The 18,532-nt window shown below is 41.0% G+C and overlaps 2 protein-coding genes across 2 annotated transcripts in view; both read left to right on the forward strand.

The window, feature by feature from the left end:
• The window catches only part of LOC125246551, a 224,906-nt gene that overhangs the window by 122,373 nt on the left and 84,001 nt on the right, over positions 1-18,532 (forward strand).
• LOC125247360 (GTPase IMAP family member 9-like) lies at positions 14,638-17,257 on the forward strand. Its single transcript, XM_048158614.1, has 2 exons — positions 14,638-14,686; positions 16,569-17,257. Exons 1-2 carry the CDS (start codon positions 14,638-14,640, stop codon positions 17,255-17,257), a joined length of 738 nt encoding a protein of 245 aa, XP_048014571.1.

An 18,532-nucleotide genomic window follows, 5' to 3' on the forward strand; every position in this document is an offset into this window, starting at 1 on the left:
GCTACCTAAAACACGGAGATGCTTCTTCGTGATCTCAACTAACAGATTCTGCAAAAAACCCGAAAATGACCAATTTTGAAAAAAAAAAAACGCTTCTTTCTCAGTTTGCTCAATAGTTGTGCTGCCGACTTGTGTCCCTGGTTTCCGTGACGGGTCACATTTGTGAAAGAATGGGTCGCTCTCAGGAGCTCAGTGAATTCAAGCGTGGTACCGTGATAGGTTTCCACCTGTGCAATAAGTCCATTAGTGAAATATCCTCACTACTAAATATAAGTGCAATGGTTCAAAATGCTCACGGTTCGGTTCGTATCACGGTTTTAGGGTCACGGTTTCGGTACGGTTTGGTATGTGCTATATTCTGGGAAAATATCACTACTGTCAAATAAAAATAAAGAAAATAAGAACAAATAATCAAACTACAAGCAACATCACAAATAAATACAATAGAGCATATATTCAAATAAACAGTGCTTTTCGGGTTTTTCAGGTATCTAACTGTAGTTTTCAGGTACAGAAAATGGATGAAGTAATCAAATATAAAATAACTCCATATCATCTTCACTGTATAAATTAAATAAATATTAATCATTATTTAGTTACAAAAGCTATTCAGTCAAGAGCAGTGAGTAATTTCTTTGTCATTTGTTGTTTGAACATTAAAAACACAGGCAGCAGGAATAGTTTTTTTCCCCTTTAAGACATGCACGATCCAGTACATATACTGTCACACATGTGTTGTCTTTCTCGACTATTATACGTTCACTTAAGACATAACCGACTATGTTTGCTAGGATACTCACCAAGAGGGGCATGTTGACATCATTTTTGTATGAATTTGTCCGCTGAAGCGCAAGACTTGAAAGAGAACTCAGTATTTTCGGATGAGCGCACACACAAATCCTCTCACAGCGCGCGCGAGTTCTCTTTCGCATCTTGCTCTTGAATGTTTGAATTAGCAAGGCTTAAATGAGTTTAGTTTAAACACAGATAGCAACGTGCGCTGTTCAGTTCTCACCTGCGCTCGTGCGCTATCAACACCCGGGTGATGACAGCGTAAATTACAGGACATTAGAGCGTACCTCGCATTGAACAAAGTTTACAAAGAGTGACTGTTTTGTCCACGCTTTCTGATTATCGTTGTTGTAACATTTTTAGAAGCCAGAATGCGCATCCATCGACTGAAACATTCATTATCTGAACTCTGTCTGTCTCCATGTTGCTATTTTAAACACGAACCATATTAGCCTAGATGCGTAATCATTCGAGATGGATCGCGGTACAAGTGCGTGCCGAACCTTAAGTGGAGAATGGTACGGTTCGATTTTTTACCGAGAACCGCTGCACCCCTACTACTAAATATTCCACGGTCAACTGTTAGTGGTATCATAACAAAGTGGAGGCAATTGGGAACAACAACAACTCAGACTTAGAGTGGTAAGCCACGTAAAATCACAAAGCGGGGTCAGCACATGCTGAGGCTCACAGTGTGCAGAAGTCACCAACTTTCTGCAGAGTCAATAGCTACAGACCTCCAAACTTCGTGTGGCCTTCAGATTAGCTCAAGAACAGTGCATAGAGAGCTTCATAGAATGAGTTTCCATGGCTGAGCAGCTGCATCCAAGCCGTACATCACCAAGTGCAATGCAAAGCGTCGAATGCAGTGGAGTAAAGCACGCCACCACTGGACTCTAGAGCAGTGGAGACGTGTTCTCTGGAGTGACAAATCATGCTTCTCTGTCTGGCAATCCGATGGAGAAGTCTGGGTTTGGCGGTTGCCAGGAGAACGGCACTTGCCTGACTGCATTGTGCCAAGTGTAAAGTTTGGTGAAGGGGGATTATTGTGTGGGGTTGTTTTTCAGGGGTTGGGCTTGGCCCCTTCGTTCCATTGAAAGGAACTGTTAATGCTTCAGCATACCAAGACATTTTGGACAATTTCATGCTCCCAACTTTGTGGGAACAGCTTAGGGATGGCCTCTTCCTGTTCCAACATGACTGCGCACCAGTGCACAAAGCAAGGTCCATAAAGACATGGATGAGCGAGTTTGATGTGGAGGAACTTGACTGGCCTGCACACTCCTCACCTCAACCTGATAGAACACCTTTGGGATGAATTAGTGCAGAGACTACGAGCCAGACCTCCTCGTCCAACAACTGCCTGACCTCACAAATGAGCTTATAGAAGAATGGTCAAAAATTCCCATAAACACACTCCTAAACCTTGTGGAAAGCTTTCCCAGAAGAGTTGAGACTGTTATAGCTGCAAAGGGTGGGCCAACTCCATATTAAACACTACGGATTAAGAATGGGATGTTATTAAAGTTCATGTGTGCGTAAAGGCAGGCGTCCCAAAACCTTTGGCAATATAGTGTTTGTACATATAGTCCACAAGACAAAATATAGCTGAATTTATATAAATGACCCAATTCAAAAGTTAACATACCCTGGATGATCAATGACTGTTTATTTGTTTTGTGATGTTTGTTCACGAGTCTCTTGTTTGTTCTGAACAGTTAAACTGCCCAACTTTCTTCAGAAAAATCCTCATTATCAGCTAATTCTTTGATTTTCCAGCATATTTTGCATATTTGATCCCTTTCCATTAGTAACTGTATGATTTTGAGAAACATCTTTTCACTCCAGAAGGAAACACAATGCATTAAGAAAACATTTTGAATTTGAAGATCAAGTTAAATTGTATTAATTTGTCTTCTGGGAAACATGTAGTATCTTCTGTAGATTCCAAAGGGCAGTACTATATGAAAAAATGTTTATTATTTTAACAAATTAAGAGGGATCATACAAATCATGCATGTTATTTTATATTCATTACCATCCTGAGTAAAATATTTTACATAAAAGATTCACTATACTGTCAAAAGTATTGGGACACCCCTCCAAATCATTGAATTCAGATGTTCCAATCACTTCCATGGCCACAGGTGTATAAAATCAATCATCTAGGCATGCAGACTGCTTCAACAAATATTTGTGAATGAATGGGTCGCTCTCAGGAGCTCAGTGAATTCAAGCGTGGTACCCTGATAGGTTTCCACCTGTGCAAAAAGTCCATTAGGGAAATATCCTCACTAATAAATATAAGTGCAACGGTTCAAAATGCTCACGGTTCGGTTCGTATCACGGTTTTAGGGTCACGGTTTCGGTACGGTTCGGTATGTGCTATGTTCTGGGAAAATAGGACTACTGTCAAATAAAAATAAAGAAAATATGAAACCCATTCATTTCAATGGCTTGTGCTGCATGAGGATGGTTTGTTGATGCGTTGACCAAAGCAGCTTGTGCGCACGCCGCGGTCAAAGTTCAAAGTAGTTCAACTTTTGCCGCTGCGCTCTGTGACGATTACCCGTGCGGCCAATAGAAATGGGACATCCAAACAATCGGAAAGCAAAGTGGATGAACAGCTATTTACTGTGTTGGAATTTTCAGAGCTAGGGCTGGGCGATATATCGCATGCGATTCTCACGCGCATTTCGTCAGTAAAGCCGGTTCCCTGATTACCGCTAAATCACCATCACCTGCTTTCAAATGGAGCGGCATTTAATAGACAGAGCCGTAGTTCACTGATAAGCCACGCAATATCACGTTCATATCGCAGATGAATCGCCTTCGATAATGAACGCGATATTTGCGTGGCTTATCAGTGAACTGTAAATCCAAGATGGCAGCAAGCTGGTTAAGTGCTACATGTCTCTCCTCTGTCTTCGTGTTGTGTTAATTTCCCAGTAATGATAGCATACTTCAGTATTTTTACAAAGATTTCTGAACAACTTTGTCATCTACCTGTGTGCGTCTGCGAATGTTTTTGGACTGCTGGCGCGGGTTGAGTGATTTTGACCGCTAACTGGGGGATTTGTTATTCTCCTGAGCCGGTGGACGTCGTTTCTGTGCGGTGTGCAAGTCGCACGCGAACTTCTGGTCCTACTGGTCCTGTGCTGCCCATTGCCCGTTCCCAGTTTCTGCTACAAGTATTGTCTGGATAAAGTTGCGATAAAGCGCTGACTGATGGTGTCGGCTCTTTGTTTACATGCTATCTAATTCAACATCGGCGGATCGGGAACACGGACTGGATTGTTTGTTACGGATTCTGGATTGTTTGACAGACTGCCCTTCTAAATCGGTGGATTGTAACACGGACTGGATTTCACCATGCCACGGTTTCAGAGCTGCTTTTTAACTGATTGCGCATTGACTTTTAAACGGAGACTCATTTTGATTTTTGCTGCACTATGTATGTTCTATTTGTGCAGTTCTGTTGAAGTTCTCAATACCTGTCAAGCCCCCGTTGCAGTTCTGTCTATTCCATTCACATCAGGCAGAAGCACATGTTCAACCAGCTGTTTATCATGGGGAAAGTCATTGCCTTTATTATCTCCAGCTATCCCTAGCTTAGTTTTCTTGGTTCGTACAACCAGCATTTTGGTCCTTCAGGACAATTTCTGTGTGCCTCTTCATCCTAGCAGGACTGTTAATAAGGATTTCACCATCAGATCATTCAGACAGAGATGCCTTACTATCCTTTTGTTATTGATGTCCGGGAATATTCAACCAAATCCCGGCCCATTTGACTGTTCATCTTCGGATATTCCAGCAAGCAAATCCTTACATTCATTAACTTTTGATTGTTTTTGTAATCATAAAGGTCTTGGACTAATGCATCTGAATATACGTAGTCTTCTCCCTAAAGTTGCTGAGCTCACTGCATACGTTCATACTGCAAATCCTGATATTCTTGTCATTTCTGAATCATGGCTTAAGAAATCTATTTTTAATTCTGCTGTTTCAATTCCTGGTTACAATATTTTTCGTCAAGATAGAATTTCTAAAGGTGGGGGGGTTGCAGTCTATTGCAAGGACAATTTACAATGTTCAGTAATTTCTTCAAAATCTGTTGCTAAACAGTTTGAGTTAATACTCTTAAAAATTGCCTTATCTAAAAATGTATTTATTACTTTTGCTGGTTGTTATAGACCACCCTCTGCTCCTGCATGTGCTTTGACTGTTTTGAGTGAAATAATTGCTCCTTATATCTCCTCTGAATTTATTTTGTTAGGGGACTTGAACTGGAATATGTTTGATCCTCCATCATCCTTAAAATTACAACTAGATGCGCTGAACTTGTCCCAGATTGTGCAGGCCCCTACAAGACTTAATTCTAAGACTATGGAATCTGGCTCATTAATTGATATTATTCTTACTAATAGGCCAGAGAAGTACACATCTGGAGTGTTCTGTCAAAGCCTTAGTGACCACTGTACTATAGCCTGTGTCCGCAAGGGCTCCACCTTAAGAAATCCTCCGGTGCTTGTTTTTAAACGTTTATTGAAAAAGTTTAATGAACAGGCTTTTCTGAATGACCTGTTTGTTATGGACTGGTACAGAATTGGGCTTATTCCTGATGTTGATGAGGCGTGGGCATATTTTAAACTCTTGTTCAGTACTGTTTTGAACAAACATGCCCCTCTTAAAAAGTTCAGAGTAAAAAATCGTCTTAGCCCTTGGTTCAGTCTAGATCTGTCCGAGCTTATTCGCCAAAAACACACTCTATGGCGCAAAGCAAAGACTTCTAATAATATCTCTGACTGGCAATCATACAGGGCTATGCAAAATAAATGTACTCAATCTATCAGACAGGCAAAATCAAGTTACTTCAAGCACCGTTTGACTGTTAATGGCTCTGATCCTCGAAAATTCTGGAATACCTTCAGAACAATGGAAAATGAAAACATCTCTTCCCGTTTGCCCACTGTAATTAAACATGATGGTGTTGTTATCACAGACAAATCCAAAATGGTTGATCAGTTTAACCGACATTTTGTTAATGCTGGTTGTGCCTACGAGAACAGTTCCAGCATCTCTACATGTTCTTCTGCCAACTTGACACCTGTTAGGGATTTACCTGTTTCAGGTTCCTACTCCTTTTCCTTTCAGTCAATACAAGAGATTGAAGTATTCGAGGAACTGCTCAACCTGGATACTCACAAATCTGCTGGATCGGATGAATTAGACTCATTATTTTTTAAAAATATCAGCTTATATTATTGCAGCGCCTATTACTTGCATTTTTAATCTTTCACTCCGTACTGGTATTTTCCCAAGGGATTGGAAATCTGCTGCTGTAACCCCACTTTTTAAAGGGGGTGATAACTCAGATTTAAACTGCTATAGACCTATTTCCATTTTGCCTTGTCTCTCTAAAGTATTAGAGAAGTTGGTCAATAAGCAGCCCACGCACCATTTGGAGACTCATAATGTTTTTAATCAGTTTCAGTCTGGCTTCAGATCCGGTCATAGTTGTATCACTGCTACACTTAAGGTTGTCAATGACATCATATGTGCCATTGACAACAAGGAATATTGTGTAGCTGCATTCGTTGACCTGGCAAAAGCTTTTGACTCCGTGGACCATGAATTATTGCTGGATAAACTACGAGGTATTGGACTCTCTGAGAGCTGTCTAGCTTGGTTCAAGAGTTACTGCACTGGTCGCTCACAATCAGTAAAGGTGGAGGGGTTTGGGTCAGATCCCCTGCCTCTATTTAAAGGGGTCCCACAAGGAAGCATACTGGGGCCTATACTTTTTAATATTTATGTTAACGATATTGCTTTTGCTGCAGGTGATTCTCACATACACTTATTTGCTGATGACACTATTATTTATTCATTTAATTCTTCCCTGACCATTGCACTGTCTTTACTGCAGGCCAGTTTTACTCGCCTCCAACATGCTTTCTCTAGACTTCATCTAGTTTTAAATACAAATAAAACTAAATGTATGGTTTTTAATAGAAATTTACCAAACGTTGAACATCTGCCTAAAATTTTTTCATTGGATGGTTCAGAAATCGATTATGTTGATTGCTACAAATATCTTGGTATCTGGCTTGACAGCAAGTTATCGTTTGAAACGCACATAAATGTACTGCTCAGCAAGGTTAAGTCTCGTATTGGTTTTCTTTATCGTAATAAATCTTCTTTTACACATTCTTCTAAACAGCTCTTGGTTAAAACGACTGTACTTCCGATTTTGGATTACGGTGATATAGTTTACAGGTATGCTTCAAACACTCTCCTTCATAAATTGGATGTTATTTACCATGCTGCAATCCGCTTTGTGACTGGAGCCTCATTTAACACTCACCATTGTCATCTGTATTCTTTACTGAATTGGTCTTCTCTCCATTCGCGTAGACAAATTCATTGGCTTCTGTTTATTTATAAAACCCTTATTGGTAAAACTCCATTATATTTACAGTCCCTTTTAACTGCTCATAATACAAGTCGTAATCTGCGCTCTAGCAGCTTCCTTACTCTCTGTATACCCAAAGTCCGCACCTCCTTTGGTCGTTGTTCTTTTCAGTTTTCTGCTGCATATGATTGGAATCATCTGCAGCAGACTCTAAAGCTTAGCTCATTCATATCGCTTTCTTCCTTTAAAAATTCAGTTCAGTCAATAATTCAGGATCATTGTACTTGTTCTTAGTTTATTGTTTGTTTTTATATGTCACTGTTTATAGCTGCATGTGTTACCTGCATCTTTTATGTTTTTGTATTGTACTGGCTTTTTATGCTGCCTCTTGGCCAGGTCGTCATTGTAAATGAGAACTGGTTCTCAATTGACTCACCTGGTTAAATAAAGGTTAATAATAATAATAATAATAACTACGGCTCTGTCTATTAAATGCCGCTCCATTTGAAAGCAGGTGATGGTGATTTAGCGGTAATCAGGGAACCGGCTTTACTGACGAAATGCGCGTGAGAATCGCATGCGATATATCGCCCAGCCCTATTCAGAGCTATACAATACAAGTTTGCTGGTCGTAGAGACCTCGGGAGAAAAGCTGTGTCATGGAGACATGACAGACACTGTCAAGCTGCTCTCTTTCTTCTTCTTACAAGCAGGGCTATTGCTATTGCTCACTTCTTAGCACGGGACATATACTTTGCTGCTGACCGAATGCATGGAACAACAATCAGATGACTACGTAAAGAACTCCTGATACAAGTTTGGAAAATTCCGCCTACTTTGCTCTGGCCAGCGTAGCGCAAATCGCTTTGTATTTGAAGGCCTGCGCTGAACCCAGTGGCGAGCGCAGCGCATACCACGTCCTGAAAGGGCGTGTGAAAGGGCCTTTACAATTAAACAATTGACCCTTCGGTAAGCCACGCCCGAAAACCGCCACAGGCCAATCGTGGTTTAGCAACCGTAGCTAGGCGCGAGAGGTCTGTCAAGCTTTCGAGCGAGGGAAACATGCCGTAGCATTGTGCATATGGATTGTGTTAATCTGATACCCCGTATCCTAAAAGTTTGGACGGGGTGGTGGATTTTTTTTTTTCCCTTCCCAAAACCTAAAACCTAAGGGGAGAAATGCTGGTGTTGTGACAATTTGTGCTACCCTGTCTACCCAATTTTGCTACCTCCCATTGAAACAGTAGGTAACGTTAGCAAAATCTGACAAAATCCGAAAAATGATAACGTTACCTATCAGATTGTGCTTCCAGCGTGATATTAATATGGTTTATGGCTTTTTTAACATCTACACCTACCCCAACCCTAAACCTACCCTTGATGATAACAATGATGTAATATTGATGTGTGCACATGCAGTAAGCCCGGGTAGGACAATTTGACGGGTAGGTTAGCTAGCCAACTCAGCATATCATTGCTTGGAAATAATGACGGTTCTTTGTTCATAATGCATATATTTGAACGTGAAATAATATGATTAAAGGCAAGACGGAGTAACGTTAGCCTGGCGCGTGGGAGAATGTTATCATTGCAAAGTGGTCAGGCTAATGTCTTGTGTTTATTCCACAGAGATTTATAATTATTAAGGTTATTTTCACAAACGTCACTTAACCTGCTGTGGATGAACAAAGCTGTTCCTCAATTAGTGTTTTTCCCATTTGAATGGTCAGCATATGAGGCGGCTGCTTGCGCTGGGAGCTTTAGCTTCAATTTTGATCAAATTATTTTCTAATGCTGACTTCTGATGCATACTGCAGTCCAGGGATGGACTGGGACCAAAAATCAGCCCTGGCATTTTGGCCCAGACCGGCCCACCACCACATAAGATCACAAATACCACCCGTCCTTCCGGTTATAAATATATATACACAGTACAGTCCAAAAGTTTGGAACCACTAAGATTTTTAATGTTTTTAAAAGAAGTTTCGTCTGCTCACCAAGACTACATTTATTTAATTAAAAATACAGTAAAAAAGAGTAATATTGTGAAATATTATTACAATTTAATATAATATATGTTTCGTGTGACTGTGGTAGCAAGAACGATGAAGACGAAGATGACGATTAACAATACTTTACTTAGATACAGGAGTTTTCTAAACAGGGTTATAACAGCATACACACATGTAGACAACAACGAGAACGGACAAGGAGTGAATGGGAACACAGGGTATAAATACAGATGACTAACAAAGGGAGCTAAACAAGGTGTAATGACTGAGGCAAATCAGACACAATTATTGGTTAGTTAACCAATAGTTTTAAGCTCACTCTGGAGTCTGTCCCCATCCCCGGGAAGTTTTCAGTTACAAGTTTATTGCGCTGAGGAATGTGGTTGCCGCATGGAGAACAGAGTAGAGACACAGAAAATCTGCATCTTCCCTGCATTTTCCACACAGAACACAGACTCTATGGCATTAATGTATAGACAGACTGTGCTATAAATGATTCCTTCTCAGGAAATGGTATCCATTATTACTGATGTTGTATTGTACTCATTGTATTTACATGTTTGATGATTGTTAAATGTTATGACCTGCACGGTAACTTCAATCATGCCATGTTTAGTGTCTATACGTTCGTAGCGGGAAGATTTAAATGTTTGTGTATGCGGTACATCCATACCTGTGCAACACATCAGTATTAAAAGAATATTTAATAGTTCTGATTCAAGAACTCAGCTTGTTAATCTTTCTGGGTTGTAAAAGCCCTGACAGGAGGGGTGTTGCCACCCAGAATTACAACATCTTCATTGGTCCGGTCAACAACTGAGAGGTGTGACTTTGACCAGAGGTTAAAAACCAGCGAACAGTGCCACTCCCTCTCTTCTTTCTTCCTTGCTTCTGGACCGAACACATCTCCTTGCGGCCGGCCTCTCTAGGCCCGGCCGCAAGGCTGGTAGGCCCCTGGCCTACAACACCCAGCCATGTGCTCATCACCCAACAGACTGGCAACAACTTCAGATGATAACTTCAAGAGTTATCCTCAACCTGCAGATCCGACGCTCTTCAGCCTAAAGGCATCTTGCAAGTATCGTACATTTTAATGCTAAACAGCGATTTAGTATTGATTTGTAAAGACTTTACCTTTGCTATTGCTAAAAGAAACTGATGAGTCCTTTCCAGATTGCCTTTGACATTTCATGTAGCTCTAGTAACAGCATCTCTTCCGGTTCAACACTATCATTACTCATTCTGACTTGCGTGTGTGTGTGGGTGTGTGTGTGTGTGTGACCCTTTATGTATGTTATGTTATGTGTTTGTTAGTTTAGTTATGTGTTTGTGAGTTAGTTAATAAAGATTGTGCACAATACACGTTTGGTTCTGACTCCGTCTGCTAATGAATTGCCTCTTAAGTGATAGATCCGGGCTACATGAGTAGTACAGTACAATAAGAAATATTATTTTTCCATAACTTGGAAATTGACATTTCTTAGAATTAATAAACAATCAACACTGAGCGTTCACTGGACGAACAGGTTAACTGATTGTAATGTTAATTTTAATGTAGCTACGTCCAGTTAATCTGATTAACGGATTTGCATATTCATAAATAATCATAATTAATAATCATAATGAGTTATGAATAATTATTAATATTTCCCCTTTGAGTTAATTTTCGCTACAAAGGGAGCTAAACAAGGTGATGGGATGATAACAAGACACAGGTGGATCAAATGAACTAATCAACAGAACGGGGAAAGTAGGTCACAGGGGAAGACAAACATGGGGCTCTGTAACAGTTCGCCCCCCTCCCGAATAGGCGCGTCCTCGCGCCGTAAGAGTCCAGAGGAGGGAGGGAGGGGGTTCTGGAGGAGGGCGGAGAAAACACAAAACATCAAAAGAAAAAAGTCCATGGAAAATAACAAAGACAGTCCAAGGGGGAGTGGAGGGTGGGAGGAGCCAAGGGGAAGCCAGGAGCAGGAGGAGCCAGATGTTACCCCAGAAGCCAGCCAGGACGAGGCCCCAGGGTAGAGTCGCAGGTGGGAGGAGCCATGGTGGAGTCGGCTTGGGGGCAGACGACACCCTGGGGACGACCAACGGAGATGCAGCTGGAGACCCAGGTGTAACTGAAGAGCCGACGAGCCCACGCGCAGCCGATGGTCCTGGAGACCGAGGAGGAGGCGGACATCCAGCAGGCAGAGGCTGAGCCGGTGGGACCGAGGATGTAGGCGGAGCTGGAGGGAAGGAGGAGCCAGACAGAACCGTAGGTGCAGGCAGGTGGACGACTGACCAAGGCGGAGCCGGAAAGACGAGGGAGCCCGGAGAAGCCGTATGGCCGATGGTGTCCGGTGGAGCCAAGGGAGGGAGGAGCCAGGGTGACGCCGAAGTGTCGACGGGCCGAGGTGGAGCAGGGGGCGTGGAGGCTGGAAGTGGAGACAGGGGATCCTCTTGAGTGGATGGAGCGGAGGAGCTGAAGATGCTCGACATCCCCACCTGGCATGTGGGAGATGTCGAGCAGCTGAAGGGCAGAGGTGATGGTGGGGCTGAGGAACTGGCTGTGAGACTGGGTGATGGAGGAGGCGGGAGAGGGAGGCTGGCTGGGCAGACAGGGAACTCAGGAGACGGAGAACACTGGAGATTGGTCCTCTGGAGGCTCAGGAGAATCATTAAAAACAGGAGAATCAGGGGAATGGGAAGTTACCTCTCCGAAAAAATCAATTAAATTAGCTGTAAAAATGTCTTTCAGTTCCTCAGCATATTTGCCAGTGTCAGTCATAGTTTCTATCGTGGTGGTGTTGTGGGCGGAGCTTTCCTCCCAGCCCTCGAACTCCACAAGCACTCCCACAACGTCAGATGATGTTACCGGCTCGCGCACCTGGTCAGACCCTTGCTGTGAGGTTGGCTCCGGGGCGATGGTACTGTCCGATCCTTTCCTCTGTCCTGGCTCATCCATCGCGGTGGGCTGGCCTACTCTGTCTGCGGTGGGCTCGTGAAACATCTCCGTTGTGACGTTCGTCAATGGTGGCTGACTGGCTTCTGGCAGTGGAGTGGGACTGGTGGCGAAGTCATCCTCCGCGGGGCCGACGGTGAAGGGTGAGTCATTACTCACCAGCACCCACTCCACGAGTGTGGCGAAGGACCGCTCTGTGGACCGCTCCCTGGGAGGCGTGCCCAGGACCGCTCGCTAAGGCTGGAGATGTAGAACACGCAGAGCGAGCGGTCAGGATAGTGTGTGAGGCACGCCAACTCCAAAAAAATCCAAGGTGTGCGATTCTAGGGAGCGGTCCCTCTGCTCCAGGCACAAAAGGGCAACAGCAGGGTCCATGGTGACGGAGAAAAAAAAGTGGAAAAAAACATACAAAAAGAAAATCGCCGCAAAAACTGTTTTGGTCCGTTCTTCTGTTACGTGTGGCTGTGGTAGCAAGAACGATGAAGACGAAGATGACGATTAACAATACTTTACTTAGATACAGGAGTTTCCAAACAGGGTTATAACAGCATACACACATGTAGACAACAACGAGAACGGACAAGGAGTGAATGGGAACACAGGGTATTAATACAGATGACTAACAAAGGGAGCTAAACAAGGTGATGGGATGATAACAAGACACAGGTGGATCAAATGAACTAATCAACAGAACGGGGAAACTAGGTCACAGGGGAAGACAAACATGGGGCTCTGTAACAATATATTTATATAAATTAATATAAATATTGAACTATTTAAATATATTTGACAAAGTAATTTATTCCTGTGATGCAAAGCTGAATTTTCAGCATTGTTACTCCAGTCTTCAGTGTCACATGATCCTTCAGAAATCATTCTAATATGCTGATTTGCTGCTCAATAAACATTTATGATTATTTTCAATGTTGAAAACAGTTGTGTACTTTTTTTTCAGGATTCCTTGATGAATAGAACGTTCAAAAGAACAGCATTTATCTGAAATACAAAGCTTCTGTAGCATTATACACTACCGTTCAAAAGTTTGGGGTCAGTAAGAATTTTTATTTTTATGAAAAGAAATTAAAGAAATGAATACTTTTATTCAGCAAGGATGCATTAAATCAATCAAAAGTGGCAGTAAAGACATTTATAATGTTACAAAAGATTAGATTTCAGATAAACACTGTTCTTTTGAACTTTCTATTCATCAAATAATCCTGAAAAAAAAATATTGTACACAAATATTTTGTACAATTGTACACATTAAATGTTTCTTGAGCAGCAAATCAGCATATTAGAATGATTTCTGAAGGATCATGTGACACTGAAGACTGGAGTAATGATGCTGAAAATTCAGCTTTGCATCACAGGAATAAATTACTTTGTGAAATATATTCAAATAGAAAACAGTTATTTTAAATTGTAATAATATTTCACAATATTACTGATTTTTACTGTGTTTTTAATTAAATAAATGTAGCCTTGGTGAGCAGATGAAACTTCTTTTAAAAACATTAAAAATCTTAGTGGTTCCAAACTTTTGGACTGTACTGTACATATATATATATATATATATATATATATATATATATATATATATATATATATATATATATATATATATATATATAATTTCATGACTATATAGTTAAATATTACTAATTATATAATTTCATTATATTATATATAAATTTATTTTATTTATTTATTTTTTTTAAGTTGTTTACAACCAAGTCACCAAAATACGATGAATACACACTGAGCATAACCCAACACACAACAGTAAATCTATTAGCCTTATTACAGTTTACATATTCTTATCACAATGTTAATTGTTGTTGGTGTGGGTGACTTATATCCAACAAGCTATGGTAAACAAGCTAGGTAACATTATAATCGCTAAATTAGTGGACTCACGGGAAAAAATAATCAGTTATCATCTTTTTTTGTTGTTGTTGTTATGACTATACTCAGCACCGTCAGCATTAAAGAGAAAATAATCACTTCATCCGATGTTTTTGAATAAAATAGCCTTGACAGCTGACTTACTGGAACTCATCTGTCTGTAGAACTGTTCTCTTCCGCCGGCGCCGCCGGACTTCTACAGAATCTACACACAAGCGAGTGTGACGTGCGGGGTGGACCAAAACACTGTGAGGCAAGGGAGGGGTGACTCAAAATGTTTCTAAACTTAAAACGCCTGTTTGCGTTTGTATTGCTTTACTACTTACATAATTATTTTAAGCTTAGCGTGGTACTTAGCGTGTTATCAATTATACTCAATACTTAGCGTGGTTATCAATTATATTTTTTGGGGGGGACAGCACTCAGATGGGGGGGGGGGGGGGTCCTGACCCCCTGTCCCCCCGCTATTTATGCCCCTGCTGCTACTGCCGAAAACATTTGTGTCAATTTGACACATTTGGCAGCGTTTTTTTCTCTCACGCAGCTTCTCTGCACCTTCTTTGTGTTCCCTCTCCATGATCACCATCACACTGAAACTGCGTGCAGGCAGAAATCCTATAGATGGTACTGTTCAAAGATATGATTGGGCCAGTCCAGTGTCAATCAAGAAAACAACCAATGGGCCGCTGAGCTACATGTTTCATGAGCCGTGTCTGTCAGAAGGAAAAAAAAACTAGCCTATGTGATATTTTTGACTAAAGTGTTTTGGTCAGTGTCAATTGAAAAAGTATTGGGCCGCTGATCTAGGCCTACCACTTTCACTTTTTTTTTTTTTTGCGGTCGGCGACCGTCGGCCCCAAAAAGCACGTCGGCCCACCGGGAAAGTGCCCGGTATGCCAGATAGCCAGTCCGCCTGTGCTGCAGTCCTTTTGTATTGCTCTCTCAGATATTTCACCTGTTTGCCAAAAATGACTAATTATCTCCTTGGAAATGTCTGACACCGGTGCATACATACTGTAAATGACTTGCCAGGCGCAAACACTTGACAGCCGTAGCAACAGATCCACTAGTTCACAACACCCGAGAGACATGCCAGTGAAAAAAAAGAAACAATTGATTTGTAAGATGAGAAATCAAGTTTATTTTCTAAAATCGAAATAAAACTGAACACCTCAATGTTGCGATAATTCAAGTTGGACACAACAACCTTTTAAACGTCTACAAGCTCTCAAGTCTCAGTTGAGCTCAAGTGCACAAAAAGGCCATAAGTAAACCAATATCATTCAAAACGGTGTTGTCAATATAGCGGATAAATAAAACAATGTTAAGTAAAATTAAATAGTCAAAGTCTGCAGTATGTGCTGGTTTATCACCAGCTTCAGTCATTTCCTCATCTAATAAACACCTCACATAAATGAATTATTTTTAAATTTCATTACATTTCTTTGAGTTTTTCATGTTGCACCCTTTCCCCTAGACGGGGCGTAACAAAATGTAGACATCTTCATCCTGTTCAAAAGTTTTCACCCCCTGTCTCTTAATGCATCATGTTTCCTTCTGAAAGCTGGTTCAGAGCAGCTCTCAGTGATGCCCCTAAAATCTGTTAATGATTTAATAAGTGCTTTCATTTCTTAAACAATCCAGTTCTTCACAGGGTGTGCTTTTGAAAATGAAAATCCCTTAGAGAACAAATCCCCATAGAGAACAATAAAACGAACAAACAAAACAATCAAAAAAACAACTGCAATCAGCTTGTCTTGAATATAACTTAAACATCAAGTAAAAACTACTAGACTGCTTGTGGATCGATATTTCATTTGAAGCTCCAAATAAGGCAAAAATATGTCATGTAAAATAAACATCCATAAGATTTGTACTAGTGATAGAAGCTATTTTTTAAAAGAAAAAAAGGTCAACGTTTACAGTTTTTGTGACACTTTTACTGCTTTCATACTGGTCAAATTGTGTTTTTATCTTTTATCTTTCAAATTGTGTTTTTGTCTTTCTTTACATCTAGTAAATGAATGTAAATGTAATACAGTCATGTGTTTGCTGGAGTTAATAGACACCAGTGCATTGATAACACTTTCCCAGGTATGAACACACACAAGAGAGAGATTCATTCTTTGAGAGCCAATTTAATTATTTTGAATTAATATACCACATGAAAACATTATTCTAAAGCTATCTGTAATTTAGTCTTGTTTAATCTGTTTTCTGTGATCAGTTGTTTTATGTGCAGATTATTGAAATTGAGCAATTTTCTTTTCTCCATAATTCATAATTATTGTCCATCAATAACTTTTGTTCAACTCTGATTTAAGAGTTCAATTAATGTGAGATACACTTATATGTAAATTTTAATCAATAATGTGTTTGACACCCATACAGTTACAGTGAACTTTATTTTTTTTAGTAACTCCTTTTTTCACACAGAGAGTTTACTTAAGAAGATTTAAGATGTCATCCACATTAAGAAGTGTGTTTTGTTCTGTATTTGTTTCAGGTGACGCTCAACATCTCTCATATCTGAGGATTGTGTTGATGGGTCACAGAGGATCCGGTAAGAGTTCATCAGGAAACACCATCCTGGGCAGAGAGGAGTTTGACTTGAAGAGATCTGCTCAGTGTGTGAGGAGACATGGAGAAGTAGCAGACAGACACATCACTGTCATTGAAACTCCAGGATGGTGGAGTAATTACACTGTAGAGAAGAGTCCTGAGAGACTGAAACAGAAGATTTTGTTCAGTGTGTCTCTGTGTCCTCCAGGACCACACGCTGTACTACTGAGCATACGTGTGGATGATGGATTTAAAGAGACTGAGAGAAAAGCAGTGCAGGGTCATCTGGATCTTCTCAGTGAGAGAGTCTGGAGTCACACTATAGTTCTGTTCACTCGTGGAGACTCTCTGTTAGACACATCTATAGAGCAGCACATTGAGAGTAAAGGACAGGATCTACAGTGGCTGCTGGACAAATGTGGGAACAGGTATCATGTTCTCAACAATCTCAACAGGAGTGATGACACTCAGATCAAGGAGCTGCTGGAGAAGATTGAGGAGACAGTGGCACAAAACAACGGCTGCCATTTTGAAATAGACAGAAAGACTTTACAGGAGGTGGAAGGTAGAAAGAAGGCAGAAGAGGGACTGGACAAATGTAGAGAAGACAACAGATCACAGACCAGTGAGTGAAATCATAAAGTTGTATGAATTTTGTCTACACACAACTTCAGATGTGTTTCCTCCTTGTTCTAGAGCTTTTCAGATAGTAGTTTAAGTGTCCATCACACAGACCTCAGTGGCCTGTTGCATGAAGCTAGTTGAACAAACTCTGAGTTTCAGTATAGGTTTGGAGTAATCCAGAGTTTGCAAAGTGCGCGCACCTGAAAGCCAATCACACGGAACAAGGAAACGTCAGTTTGATTCACTTCTCGCGAGAGAGCCATATAATTCATGTCTCTTCCAAAGATTCAGAGATCGTTATGAAAAATATGAAATTAAACGCATTTACAAAGCAGGAATAAACACTGCTGCAGTGAAAGTTTGAGAAGGCAGCTGAAAGAAAATACCTGACTATATCAATGCATGTGAATCAAAGAAATAGCCCAAATAATTAATATAGTTTCGCAAAGAGCTCAAAACAATACATGTAAGCTTAATCTGTTTAAAAGCTTTATATATTATGCATGTATTATATTTATTTTAATTTAAAAGCAAAGTGTAATATTGTCATTTGATATAATAGGCCTAATTATGAATGTCATGAATTATTCATAATTTTAATTTATTTAATATAAATATAATGAATAATTAACAGCAAATGTTGAGCAATTTTGTCTCTAAAATGTTTTCATGGAATTGGCATGTGATATTTGCATAATGCTCACCGCCTCCGTCAGGTGGTATAAATAGGAAGCAGATGCAATCGAATTCTGTTTTTCGCTCAGGAGACAACCTTGAGTCTGCGCTACAGCGAGGGCACAGGAACTGTGGCGACGGGACATACGTCTCCGTTCCCTCCTTCAGGGAACGAGGGTTACATACGTAACCAGGACGTTCCCTTTCAGTCGGTCATGTTCGACATACGTCAGTAGTGACCGACGAATTGGGATCCCAAATAAAACGCCACAGTTACAGACCCCTTCCAGTGCCCAGCGCAAGCTCTAGCCACCCGGCACACCAGTGGGGTGGAGAAGGGGGTGAGCTTACACAGAGAGTCTACTGCTGTTCCGCAAGACCCACTACAGGAGACTTAGACAACACTGGGGAAGTGAACCCATAGGGGATGCTGCGGAGACCACTACCTACCATGCAGGGGAGGAATTTACGTAGAGATACACATATGGACTGGCCGTGGGCAGTACGCATATAGAGTCCCTGGGATGGCTCCAGCCTAAGCATAGGGTGAGACTCATCTGACAGGTGACAGCAGAGCTGGCTCTGCTAAGGGAAAGACACTGACTCACC

Source organism: Megalobrama amblycephala, linkage group LG15, assembly GCF_018812025.1.
Source record: "Megalobrama amblycephala isolate DHTTF-2021 linkage group LG15, ASM1881202v1, whole genome shotgun sequence".
In the NCBI taxonomy this organism is placed as follows: domain Eukaryota; kingdom Metazoa; phylum Chordata; class Actinopteri; order Cypriniformes; family Xenocyprididae; genus Megalobrama; species Megalobrama amblycephala.

Bases quoted from the DNA above. Each gene is read 5' to 3' on its own strand.
- LOC125247360 (XM_048158614.1), top strand. From the start codon at position 14,638: ATGATCACCATCACACTGAAACTGCGTGCAGGCAGAAATCCTATAGAT. The intron at 14,687-16,568 runs GTACTGTTCAAA...TATTTGTTTCAG, and splicing joins AGGCAGAAATCCTATAGATG to GTGACGCTCAACATCTCTCA.